The following is a 14,172-nucleotide window of genomic DNA, read 5'->3' as shown; positions in this document are numbered from 1 at the left end:
GGTACAAACCTGCTTGTCAATAAATTCTCTGGTATCTTTTTCAATGTGTCCTTCATACAAGTTGGTTGTCATGTTCATTAGGCCAATCTTTGACAGTCCAAAGTCTGTCAGCTTTATGTGTCCCAGGGAGGTGATTAACAAACTAGAGCGGAGGAAAGCACAAAAGTATTTCATGAGACCTGAAAGCATAAATATTTTTAGACTTAGGAAAAAAACAACTTGAAAGAATGAATATCACCCACCACCTTTTATGCTAGGATCTAAGATCATCTAATGTGGAGAAACCTTAAAAATAACGTTATGCGTGATTTCATGTGATGTCACAAAATGCATGTGTTGTGCAGTGTGTACTACTGCATCAAATTTTAGCTCAAGATCTGTAAATTTGACTAAGTTACAGCCTTTTTATGTTGGCTGCACAATGACCGCTGGAGACAGGCATCAGCTCTACCACGATCCTGCATGGATGGAAAAGCAGGTATAGAAAATGGATGAGTGGATGGATGATGTTGATTAGCTGTGGCAACCATCTTGAATTAGGTTGGCTCCAAAAGTTTTTTTAAAATTGTAGATGAATATTCAGTGATAATTTCCTGAAAGTTTCAATAAAATCTTTCTAGTGATTTATGAGATATCTTGCTAAAAGACACACAAAGTTGACTCCAAATAGTTAATTGCCAAATTTTAAGCAAAGATCTTGGACAATTTTAAGCATTTAGAATATGGGTTGGGGATCAGCTTCAGCTACTACTGGACCAAATTTATACTCAACATCTGTAAAGCTGATTGAGTTATAGCAATTTTGTGTTTATTAAGGTTGGTTGGCTGTGGTGGCCATTTTGAATTTAATTGATTCCAAAACTTAATCAGTTCTAGATGTACATGTAATGATTACTGTCTGCAACTTTCATTAAAATTTGTCCAGTGGTTCATGACATACATCCCAGAATGGGTGATTAAAATGATGAAAGGTTGGAAAAGCACTCGTGAAAGCAGTGGTAAATTGGTAAATATTGCCTATGCTTTGCTGGCAGGAGCTTACTTGTCAGGTTTGAGGTCTCTGTGCACAATGCCATAGTTGTGAAGATACTCTAAAGCAAGGACAGTCTCTGCAAAATACATCCTGGCCATGTCAACATGGAGAGGACCGATATTCTTCAACAGGTTGGCACAATCTCCACCTGAGAACAAAGAGGTCAAACAGACAGCAAGGTCAGACGCTTTATGCAGATACAAATAGATTTTACAAGTGAAATAATATATTTAAAGCACTATTTAATCTAAGTGTCTTAGGCCCCATCCACACAAGAAAGATTTCTTCCGAAAAAAAGTTTTTTGTTTTTAAAAATATCTTGGTAAACACTGTTTCGAGAAATGTTTTCTTCCACACAGAAACACAAAAAAAGACCCAAAATGCTGTAATATCCATGTCAGGCCTGTATATGGTGCTGTAACACTGCCATGAAAATACACCAGAAATAAAAGTAAGAAAATGACAAGGATAGCAAATACAAGGGCAAAAACCGAATCCTTCTTGTGGAATTACAACAAGGTGAAACTTCTGCTTCAGGTAACATGAAACCATTTCTGATTTGGAGTTGTGTCAATCCTAATACGTGGACACAATGAATGATTTCAGGTCCTGCATCCAGCAAGGAACGGCTGGAGAGGATTTTCCTCACAATGTTCAAAATATATCTGGCTTTATACACCAGTGTTGGTCTTTCAAGACTATTCTCATTTCCCGTTTTTCATTGTAAATTAAATGTATATTATTGTTTTTTTTTACCCTTAAAATGTTTGTTTTAGAATTGTTGACAGTTCAATAAAGTTAAAAAGTTTATTTCGTATTATTAAAAAGTTTTTTTGTTGTTGGTCTGCTCTCTTCAAGGCAATTTTATTGCTCATCAGTCTTGACTGTTCATTAAAGTAATACAGTACTCAAAGGTTTTGCTGAAGTTGAGAAACAAGCACCTGCAGCACAAACACAAGTATTTCATCTGTTGTTGTTGTTACATCTGTCATGCTTGGAGTTAAAGTTAGGCAGGAAGTGGGACTATTAGATCAATGTTTTTAAAAAGTTGAGTTTAGGCTGTCCACACCATAGACTGGAATAAATTAACTAATGAATGAGTGAATAAATAATTGAATAAATGAGCAAGTAAGTAAGTAAGTAAGTAAGTAAGTAAGTAAGTAAGTAAGTAAGTAGGCCTTAGAACAAAATCCAGGCACTGAGGCTAGAATGGGACCAACTTCCATGTTGGCTGGTTCCAGTAGATGTTTTAAGTACAGGTCTCTCCATACAAACAAACAGAACATTGTCCTTGTGAAAAAAAATAAAACACCTCAGATAACTTTTTTTCAGGTGTTGACTTTTGATGATTTATGTAGTTCTTTCCTTGTTGCTGTATGGTCAGATATTAAATTTTCTAATATGTTTAGCTGTAATTAGTTAATATTATGATTGTATTGAAGTTAACTTAAATATTGTCATGTAACACCATGATTGTGTACGGGGGACTTAAAGCCCCATATTTCTAGTGTCTGGTTCCAAAAATACAACATGCCAGCTTCTGTGAAACAGTTCCTGCTGGCTTTAGTTCCCAACAACAAGAGAAGGTGGAGACAGCTGGTCTATTAGTATACATAAGGGTGGTGTTTCAAGATTTTTTAAAATCTGGAACCCAGTTTAAAGACAAAAAAACAAAAAAAACCAACAAAACATTTTGAGGTTCCTAAAACACTGTTTCCATGTTGACGCAAGGCTGAAATGACAAAAGAAAAAATGTTCTATGTGAATGGGGCCTTAAGAGTGCATCATCCATTTACAGATTTACCTTCAACATATTCCATGACCATGCAGAGGTGCCTTCGCGTCTCAAAAGAACAGAACATGGACACTACAAATGGGTTTTCAGCAAAAGTTAGGATATCTCGCTCTACAAACACTTGCTGGATTTGATTCCTAAGAATCAGGTTTTGCCGGTTGATCTTCTTCATCGCAAAACGTTGACGAGTTTCCTTGTGCCGTACCAGATACACAGCTCTACATGGGAAAGAAGGCAAAAAACAGAATGAGAAAGGTTACAGTAAAAAAGTGAGAGATGATTTGACAGGAAGAAAAGGTTTGCGAACAGCAGTATGGTTTTATGCCAAGAAAGAGAACCACAGATACCATCTTTGCTTTAAGGATGTTGATGGAGAAATACAGAGAGGGTCAGAAAGAACTTCATTGTGTTTTTGTGGATTTAGAAAAAGAGGAGATGTGGTGAGAGCAGCTATGTTGTATGGTTTGAAGACAATGGGACTGTTAAAAAGACAGGAGACAGAACTGGAAGTGGCAGAGCTGAAGATGTTGAAGTTCTCCTTGGGAGGGACAAGGATGGACAGGATTAGGAATGAGGTCATCATAGGTACAGCACAGGTTGAACGACAGGGGGATAAAGTTAGAGAGACAGACTGAGATGGTTTGGACATGTGCAGAGGAGGGACAGTGGGTATATTAGAAGAAGGATGTTAGAGATGCAGCTGTCAGGAAAAAGACAAAGAGGAGATATATGGTTGCAGTTAGAGAGGACATGGAGGTAGTTGGCGTGAAGATAGAGAACACAGAAGACAGAGTTAGATGGAGGAGGATGACTCGATGTGGAGACCCCTGAAAAGGGAACAGCCAAAAAGAAAAACAACGAAGATGAACTTCTGTTCAGAAGTGCAAACACAAAAACATTCCAAAACATCCTCATTTTTTTTTCCCCCACTCGTAGCAAAACACTGAAATCTGTCTTACCCATAGGCGCCATTACTAATGAGCTTTATAGTCTCAAAGTCGCTCTCCAGTGGTTTTCTGCGAGGAGGGGTGCAGGCTGCTCGGCTCTGAATGACACACATCCAAATAAAAAAAAAGGAAACAATTAATGAAGTGCAACTGCTGCATCATATCTGGTACCTATGAATCGGAGCACTAGATAAGTTCACAATATTCATTTGAAAGCTGTTTGAGACCAAATGAGTGCTTCACTTCTTACCACAATGATCAACAATGGACGAGGTGTATTGAAGGATGAAAACAATGTGAAAAGGAAAAACTATAAAGTACCATGGTATTTAACATATTTGGCATGTGTTTATTTCAAAATAACCCAATTTAAATCTATTCTGTAATGTTTAATTTTTTGTGAGGTTTAAACTGAGTCCTCCTGCAGTCCTCTCCCTGGGCTACAACTACTTGGTAAATAACATTAGTGACTGATTCTACAAAATGTCTCAAACTATTTGCAGGGGCCTTCAGTTTCCTCACTTGAATTGTAGAGGCTTGCAGCCATGTTGCTGGAATCTTAAACATGTAACAAAAAATGTTTATGACAAATTTTCTTTCAAAATAGCCATGGTGTCATTGCAGGCATCTTGAACTTGCCTCAAACTCTTCACAATTATGTTGCTGGCATCTTGAACCTTTCTCAGTTTTACTGCAATCATCTTTAACTTATCTTAAAACCTTCTTAAGTACAGTGTCTATAAAAAGTATTCACCCCCTTGAATGTTTTAGCCTCTTATTGTGACTATAAATCAGTTATGGTCAATATAAACTGACCTGTATCATCTGTGTTGACTTTGACTGCATAGTCATTGCTGGGGATTTTAATATTCATTTTGACAACCCTAATGACAGAGAGACCAAAGAACTGTGTTGTATCCTTGCCAATTTTGGATTAACTCAGCATATCACAGAGCCTCCACACAACAGAGGGCATACTTTGGATTTAGTCATTTCCAAAGGCCTGAACATTTCTAAGGTTAAGGTGACAGATGCTGCTCTTTCTGATCATTCCTGTGTTTTCTTTGCGAGTACTATTGCTATTAACAAAAATGTCCAGGCAGAAGTCATTAAAAAAAAGAGTACATCAGTGAAAATACTAACAAAATATTTGCCCAAGCTTTTCTCTCTGCACCATCCCCATCTTGGCTTTCAGTCACTGAGCTTGTAGATCATTTCATGGGCAAAACTACACATATCATTGATGTCATTGCTCCCATCAAGGTAAAAATGTTAATGCTAAAAGGAGATCCCCGTGGAGAAACGCTACACTGGTTAGAGCAGAAAGAAGAGAGTGGCGGAAAGCTGAACACAGGTGGTGGAAAACAAAATTGCAGATTCATTATGAAATCTATAAAGACAGACTGAGTACCTATAACTTGAAACTAAAAAATGCAAGGCAATCATTCTTTTCTGACATCATTGCTAAAAATGGCAATAATGCACGAAACCTGTTTGCCACTGCTGATAGACTAACAAACCCCCCTGTGTCAGCACCACCTGAATTTCTTTCTAACCGTGCCTGTAATGAGTTCGCTTATTTCTTCGTAGAAAAAATTCAGAAAATTAGACAATCAGTAAATTCCTCTATGTCAAGTACAGGATGTGTGTTATCGCTGTGTCCACCTAATCCTGATTCCAATACCATGACACAATTTTACCCCATAAACTATAGAATCCTGGATGATATTATACACCATCTGAAATCCACCACCTGTTGCCTTGACACTCTGCCGACGAAGTTTTTCAAAAATGTCTCAAATTGTATGGCCATGGAACTTCTACAGATTGTAAATATGTCTCTGCTCTCAGGTGTTTTCCCACAGGCCCTAAACACGGCCGTCATTAAGCCACTCTTAAAAAAGAACAACCTTGACACCTCACTATTAAGCAACTACAGGCCTATATAAAACTTTCCCTTTTTGAGTAAAATCATTGAAAAAGCGGTCTTCCTACAACTTCTTCACTTCTTGACATTGAACAACTGTTTTGATGTCTTTCAGTCTGGTTTTCGACCACATCATAGCACTGAGACCACTCTTGTTAAAATCTGCAACAACATTTGGATGAATACAGATGACAGTAAGATTACAGTCCTAGTATTACTGGATCTCAGCGCTGCATTTGATACGGTTGACCATATCATATTACTAGACAGGCTGGAGAAATGGGTGGGACTCTCTGGTACGGTGCTAAATTGTTTTGAGTCCTATTTAAAAGACAGGGACTTTTTTGTGTCTATAGGTGACCACAAATCTGAGCAAACAAAAATGACCTGCGGGGTTCCCCAAGGCTCCATTCTGGGCCCCCTGCTGTTCAATATCTACATGCTCCCACTGGCTAAGATAATAACGAACAATAAAATATGTTATCATAATTATGTGGATGACACGCACATTTATATAACCATATCACCAGGAGAATATAGTCCAATTCAAGCGTTGACCAGATGTATTGACCAAATAAATGACTGGATGTGCCAAAATGTTCTTCAGTTAAACAAAGACAAAACTGAAATAATAGTTTTTGGAGCCAAGGATGAAAGACTACAAGTTAGCACTCTGCTTCAATCAGTGATGCTAAAAACTAGTAACCAAGTCAGAAATCTGGGAGTAGTTATGGACTCAGACCTGAATTTTAACAGCCACATAAAAATAGTTCTGAAGTCAGCCTATTATCACTTAAAGAATATATTGAGGATCAAAGAACCAATGTCTCAGCAGGACTTAGAAAAACGTATCCATGCATTTATTTTTAGTAGATTAGACTACTGTAATGCTGTGCTCACAGGTCTCCCCAAAAAAACGATCAGGCAGCTGCAGTTAATTCAGAATGCTGCTGCTCGAGTCCTCACAAGGACCAAGGAAAGGGATCATATAACCCCAGATCTTAGATCTCTGCACTGCTACCTGTCTGTCAAAGAATTGATTTTAAAATACTATTATTGGTCTATAAAGCACTGAATGGTTTAGGACCAAAATACATTTCTGATCTGCTGATATGCTATGAACCTCCCAGAGCCCTCAGGTCATTAGGGACTGGCCTTCTTTCTGTTCCCAGGGTCAGAACTAAACATGGAGAGGCAGTTTTCAGCTTTTATGCTACTAAAATGTGGAACAAACTCCCCGTAAGCTGCAGGTCTGCTGAAACTCTTAGCTGTTTTAAATCAAATCTGAAGACTTTTGTATTCGCTGCTGCCTTTCCTTAAAGCTGACCCACACTGCTCTTATCTGTTATTTCATTTTATTTACTTTTTTATTTACTGTTTTATCTAAGTTGTTTATCTTGTTTCTATTAAAATGTATCTGTTAGCTGGCTTTTGGTACTCTTAGTTAGCCTTACAGTACCTTTATTTTACTTATCTTAGGTTTTACCGCGTAGACCTTTTATTAAACTATTAAAATGTTTTTAACTCTTAGCTGGCCATCGGTACCCTTAGTTAGCCTTTGGTATCTATAGTTCAGCTTTTATCACGTCTCATTAACTAAGGTTTTTTAAATCCTAGTCATCATATCCTAGTTTGGTTTTCCTCGTTTTTTTTATTATTATTTTTTTTTAGTATGACTTGTTTTAGGTAAGTTTTACTCTGTATTTTTATGTAACTTTAAAATGGGTGTGTGTTTTCATGGCTTCTGTTCGGCTGAGGGTTTTTAAATTCTAGTTTAGTTTATGTTATATTGTAGTTTGGTTCTCCTCAGCTTATCTTTGGTTTATCTTTAGTACGATTTAGTCTTATTTAGTGTCTCATGTTTTAGATATGTTAGCTCTATATCTTCGATATCGTTGTGTGTTTTATGACTGTATTTTTATGTTCACATGTTGTACAGCACTTTGTACTGCCCTGTTGCTGAAAAGTGCTAAATAGATAAATTTGACTTGACTTTTTGACAAAAAACAATATTTTAAAAATCCCTATTCAATAAGGTTAAATCAAATTTCTACAGAGTAATGCCAATTAAATAAAAACAGGTAATGTGAAATAAGTGACTGCATAAATATTTAATAGTCAAATAAAACTGCTTTCAAATAAGGACTTATTTATGTACTTTCTAAAGCAGAAGCGGACCCCAGCAGAGTCTACTGAGAAAAACTACAGTCCTTGAGAAATCTTTGTTGGTGACCCCTGCTTTAAAATATGTTTTAATCAAAAGACCACCACTGCGTTTTACAGTTCTGTCCAGCCAGATTTACCATTTCTTCAATGCAGCTTCCAATGCCTTTAAGCTCTCCACTTATTTAGCCTGTGCCTAATGTGAGCTCATACCTGTACAGGTGTTGCATCTCTTGAGTCATCGGGTTCTCTGCTTGCTGATCTCTGGCCTGGACTCGTTGGCTCAAGATGGACCATGTCTGTAAAAGCAAAGAAGGCACCACTTAACGAATGAATGATTGTAAATGGTTAGCAGTGAAGATGCTAATGATTTATTTAGCTGCATTAATGCTTAAGAATGATGTTGGATAAAATGAAATCAGACACCTTTCAGACTATCAGACTTTTATAGGCAGCTATAGCTAAATTTCTTGTGAAGCTAAATAAAATCTACTGACTCAGCTGAATTATGATCTATTCTGCTGGTTGTTTTAGTAGAAAGCAATTCTCAGTATACAAAGATGCATCATGATTGAAGAGAAAAGAAGAGTATTACTTTAAAAGAAGGTATTTTTTCTGATTTTTCCTATTTAGAATTAGTTTAAATCTAAATAACAGTAACATTAATTAAAGAAACACTGGGAACTGAACAATGAACATTTCTAAGCTGTAACATATGGTTCCTCCTGCTAAACTGGAAAGAATAATCCATGCATTTGTGTCATCACGTTTAGATTATTGCAATGCCCTGTTTACTGGTTTGGATAAATCATCTCTTTCACACCTCCAAGCCATACAAAATGATGCAGGCAGACTGACACGTTCTATAAAGCGAGCTCACATTACTCCCATTTTATATTCTTTTCATGGGCTACTGTAAAATTCTTACACTAACATAAAAAGCACTCAGGCCCCAGATTACGTATGTAATCTTCTCACATAATATACTGCTTCTTGCTGTCTTTGCTCAGAGGCTCAGACTCTTTTAGTTGTTCCACACACCAGACCGAAGACCAAGGAGGACCGAGCCTTTCAGTCCACGGCACCAAAGCTGTGGAACGGTCTTCTTCTACAGCTACATTTAGTTGACTCTGTGGACTCCTAAAAAGCATTTTAAAACTTTCTTATTTAAACAGGGTTTCTGTTGAAAGTTATTTTCATTGTGTTTTTATTGTCTTATTTTATCTTTTTTATTAGCACTTGTTTTTAATAATTATTTTATTGTGTTTTTGTACAGCGCCTTGTGATAGTTTTATCTGTGAAAGGCCCTTCATAAATAAACTTTACTTACTTAGTCCACAGATACTGCATGCTATTTTGGAGAAACAGGTAAAGCTAGTTTGTACAAAGGAGGAGTGGGAGGAGCTGTGTTTTTAGACCTGCGAAGAGCTTTTAACACTAGTAATCACTCAGTATTGCTTACAAAGCTTCTGAAATACAATCTGTCAAACTGTGTGTTACAATGGCTAAAATCTTGCTTGTATAAACATACTCAGGGTTTGTATTTATGGTATAACCTCTTCTCTTGGGCCCTGTACCATGGGAGTATAGCCATTTCTGTGTCAGCTAAGGTCGCTTAGCTGTTGCGGCCATCGTGAATGAGGCCAATTCCAAAAGTTAATCAGTTGCAGATATACTGTACATCTGAAGGCCGCTCCATACTCAATAGGAAATCACGAAGTTGGCTCTAATTCCCTGGCTGAACTTTTTCTCACAGGGGTTTGCACCAAGTGTTGTGTGATTGGTCAGAATTTGTGTGAGTGTGTTTATGTATTTATGCAGAAAAGCCAGTGAGCTTTAATGGAGTCATTTTGTTTCTACTGCTCCACTGAGAAGCAGCTGGCCAAGGCTGTTAGAAAAAGCAGCTGGCTTTACAACTGTTCCAGCAGAACTTAGAAACCTATGAACTTAAAAAGACTGTGCAGAGAGACGGGTGGCTGGGAGGAAGTGTGCCTCAGCCGGGCCGCGTAGGGACGTTCTCTTCATTCGCTCATTACTGTGCAGTCATATTTGCAAATGTCAAACAGCATGTACTGTCTCAGTCTGTTTAATAATATACGTCTGGTCTGGATAAGGAAAACAAAAATCTGTATAAGGACAGAAGAGTTGAAAAGGTAGCCGGAAGAAACCTGTTTTAACGCTGTAGGAGGAGGGAGGAGCTTCCTGGGAGTTCTGAGCAGAGTGTCTTGAGGTCAACAAAAGGTGTGTGTGGTCTCAACCATGTGACCGCAAAATGACTTTTTGACTCATGAAGTATGCTGGAGCCTTGAGGGTTACTTTCTGGGAATTGCATTAAAAACCATCAACTGGTTCATGAGATATTTTGGTAATGCTAAAGACCGACAAACACACACACACACACACACAGACATGGGCAAAAACATCTTTGATGGCAGACTGATTAAAACATTCACCTTCCAGAGGGTCTTTGGTGAGGCCAAGCTGGCTGATTATGTATCTGGGAATATCAGTTTTTATGCCCTGGCCTACTTTGGCTTGACCCTCTGCAGCCTCCAAACGTTGGTAGAACTCCTCTGGATCAAACTCCTAGGAAAAAAATAAAGACGGGACAGATGTATTAAAGATCTGTTTATTGTGCAATGGTTGTTGAAAACAAAGCTAAAGCAGATGAAAGCTGAATATTTTACTTTCTGGATGTTTAAACTTCTTAAACAAAAACAATTGTTTTACCATTTTCTGCCTAAAGAGCCCGTCAGACAGGCAGCAATAAGCTGTGAAACTTTGTTTTGTTGTTTGTATTTGCTCCTCACAAAAACTGTTTTGAGCTGTGCCAGGGTTAGCACTGCCCTTCGCTCAGTAGTTTTCCAACTACGATAATGTAATAGAAACATTCAAAAGGGGGGAAAAAACTATTTTAAAGGAGGAAAAGGTTTTGCTTTTGAGTTTGACCATTTCATGCTTCATTAAACAGTGCTTAAAAATCTTCCTGCAAGTCATACTAAAGTTTATACATAAACTTTAGTATTTTTGTCAAATCAAGTTCCTATTTGTTTCATACAAGAGTAAAGATACACGATGACGGAGCTCCTCACCTTATCTCTAAGGCTGAGCCCGGCCACCCTATGAAGGAAGCTCATTTCAGCCACTTGTATCCGGGAGCTTGTTCTCTTTGTAGTGATCCATACCGTAAAATAAAACGGCTTCACATATGAGCCTAAAATTCATTTGAAACCTCATAAATATTAAAGTAAATACAGTGTAAAACTATAGTATTATAAATCTGCTCTATTTGTCTCACCTGTTAAGACAACATTGACAAAGACGCTGCAGTCTCTTCTATCTGTTGTTTAGTTGACAACAATTTATTTTTTTCCATAAAGTTCAGCTCGAGTTAACAGACTAACTGGAATAAAAATGTGTTTTGAAAATATTTCGCCTAAACAGGCATAGCTTTATGATTTTTTATAGCGCAAATACAGCTGCAAAGTTTGTAATAAACACCTCTCACTTTTTCTGGTGTGTTTTAATGAGGAAGAGGACAGCTCTCCTCTTTTCTGTTTGACCATTCAACTTGTCACATGTGCAGTCCCAGCCTTTTACTTACTAACAAAACTTCCAGGGAAGTTGTTCTCCCAAATCAGACATCAAGTAGACATTGCTTGTCCTGTTTCAAATGTACTGTTTGGTGTAAAATGGATTGTGAATGCAGCGGGGATCGGTGTGTGTCTGTCCCCTCCCCCCGCTTCTTACACACAGAGAGGAAGCAGCGGGGGCAGAGCTGCTACTCATTCAGGAGGCAAGACAAGAACAGAGCACACTCACAAAGTGGAATATAGCTAAATAGTTTTAAGAACTGTTTTTTGTAGATTAGACTGTTTTTGAGATTGTATGGAGCAAAAATCAAAACTACAAACTTGATTAATTGCACAGTGTTAATAACTGGTTTAATCATTAGGAACACTGTATTCTGAAGCATAAGATACATATCAATATTAAAAGATCACGAATGATGAAACCATCATGTGACAAGAAAAAGCTGCTGGTGGCTTCTTACGCCCCTCAACTGGGTCATTACAACAGCAGAAACAGCATATTATCAGCACGCATGAGTCACCTGTTACAAATGCTTCTGAGGCAGGAGATATTTTGTTCAAGCCACTAAAAACAGTACAACGTTCAATTAGGTCTCATGTAAGGATGATTAATGCTGAGTCTGCCAGTAAATCTTACCAAACACTCCAGCAGCCTGGCAGGCCTGGAGATGATGATGAGAATCTTCTTCACCAGCTTGATGATGATTGTCACCTCTTCGCTCTCTGACCGCTCATATGCCTGATCAGGATGGGACAAAGGATGAAAGATTATAACCGGAACGAAATCCAATTGTCACAAGCTATGGAGAGTGCATTTATTTTTTTGTCTTATCTTGGATAGCAGTGATTTGTGGAGTTGTTTCAGTGGACTGCGGGTCTTTAACCAACATCACCTATTTTATGTTAACAGCAAATTCAAAGAGTATTAGTGATAGAATTAATAGTCAAGACTTTAGGTTAAATAAAAGCCTAGCATTCCTTGAAAGAATGCATATCGCCTGCCACCTTTTCATGCAAGAGTTTTAAACTTCTTATCTCATGAGAGCAGTCTTAGTCTTTTTGGTCAAATTCTGAAAATAATGTGACATCTTACATGATGTGTTAGTGCTCAGAGTTTGTGTTGAGGATGCTACTGCGACACCAAATTTTAGCTCAATATCTGTCAAATTGGCTGAATTTTTGTCTTTATTAAAAGGTCAGTTGACTGTGATGACTCCTGAAGTTAATCACTTGTAGATGTGCATCTAATGATTATTTTTTTTTACCAGTTCATTAAAATATGTTCATGACATAATTTGCCAACGCTACAAATGCATGTACACACACATGCAAAACCATTGTTAGCAGGTGCTAAAAATCACAATTATGGTAAATCGTTTTTTTTAATTTGAGGGTTTTAAATTTAAGGAAATCAAAAAAAATAAGGTTTTTAGAAGTTTTTTTTTATTTTTATGAGGTGAATAAAACCTCAAAGAAACAATGTGACATAACCCACTGCCTCTACTTAACAATTACTAAACAAAAATTGTAGAAGCAGTGTTTGAAAAACTAAGTCCACCTGATAATTGATGGCTTATAGAAGCATCTTTAACAACAGTTACTCAAAGTGACCAAATTTATGATGTGGCTGTATGGCAATCAGTGTCTCAGAGGAATTTAGCAGTACTTTTTGAGGACCATGGACATTTGCTTTTAGATTTCGTCTGGGATTTTTAATCGGGTAGAAATCCGATCACATTTATACACTTTGATTATTTTCTTTTTCAGTCATTCTGTTGTACATTTGCTGTTGTATTTGAGATAATTGTACTGCTGCAATTAACCAGTTTCAGTCTAGCTCCATCTGTCAGACAGCTGGGCTCACATCTGAATCTAAAAACTATTTCAAACAGGACTTCTTGGCCAACTCAATGACAGCAAGGCGCCTAGATCCTGTGGCTGCAAAACAAGCCCAGATCATCAGCCCTCCACCACCATGCTGACAGTATATGTAAGGCATTTATGCTCAGACGTGTTAATTTCCAGTTTCAAGGTGCAACGTGGTAGTTAAACGCCATGTTCTAAACTATAATTTTGTTCTGTCATACTGCTTTTGTGGTTTAATTTTTTTTTAATGAGAAGTCAAAGGCAATATGGGGGTTTCTCCCCTTATATTTAGCACTAAGTAGCACATAACAGCTCCCCCACCCAAGCTGTCAGTCAGCTGTTGGCCAAAAGAGAAGAACTACCCTCAACTTTTCTCCTTAGTTAAATAAAAGACTGAGTTGACAGTTTGAAATTTTTTCCAGCAGCAAATACCACAGACTGCCATGACCTCTCTTCTAGAAATGTGACACTCATCTTGTTTTTAAGGTAATGTTGGTTTGATACAAAACTTCTGCCCAAAGCAATAAGAGTTAGCATTAATATTGGTGAAACAAACAGCCTACTGCAGGCTTCTACAATGACAGATAAACCAGATAATTATTTAGCAAACATTAGCTACCCGAGTTACTTTACAAAATGCCTCAACTGGCACCTCTCAACGTGGAGGAGCAGCGGATGACCGAGCTTCTCACCCTATCTCTAAGGGAGAGCCCAGACACCCTGCGGAGGAAACTCATTTCAGCCGCTTGTATTCGCGATCTCGTTCTTTCGGTCACTACCCAAAGCTCGTGACCATAGATGAGGGTAGGAACGTAGATCGACCGGTAAATCGAGAGCTTCGCTTTTTG

The 14,172-nt window shown here is 37.8% G+C and overlaps 1 protein-coding gene across 2 annotated transcripts in view; it reads right to left on the bottom strand.

Annotated features, from left to right (window-relative positions):
- Positions 1-14,172, bottom strand: part of mast3a (microtubule associated serine/threonine kinase 3a) — an 81,677-nt gene that overhangs the window by 14,692 nt on the left and 52,813 nt on the right. For both annotated transcript variants that reach the window (XM_017431351.3, XM_017431350.3), the window contains 7 exons: positions 12,096-12,197; positions 10,319-10,451; positions 8,079-8,164; positions 3,788-3,873; positions 2,838-3,046; positions 1,043-1,181; positions 10-142 (listed from right to left, as the gene is read on the bottom strand). In XM_017431351.3, coding sequence (XP_017286840.1) covers positions 10-142; positions 1,043-1,181; positions 2,838-3,046; positions 3,788-3,873; positions 8,079-8,164; positions 10,319-10,451; positions 12,096-12,197 — 888 coding nt within the window. The remainder of the gene's footprint in view (positions 1-9; positions 143-1,042; positions 1,182-2,837; positions 3,047-3,787; positions 3,874-8,078; positions 8,165-10,318; positions 10,452-12,095; positions 12,198-14,172) is intronic.

The sequence above is a fragment of the Kryptolebias marmoratus genome, linkage group LG20 (genome assembly GCF_001649575.2).
Source record: "Kryptolebias marmoratus isolate JLee-2015 linkage group LG20, ASM164957v2, whole genome shotgun sequence".
Taxonomy (NCBI): domain Eukaryota; kingdom Metazoa; phylum Chordata; class Actinopteri; order Cyprinodontiformes; family Rivulidae; genus Kryptolebias; species Kryptolebias marmoratus.
The sequence above is the reverse complement of the archived record's forward strand: the minus strand, read 5'-3'. Positions and strand labels throughout refer to the sequence as shown.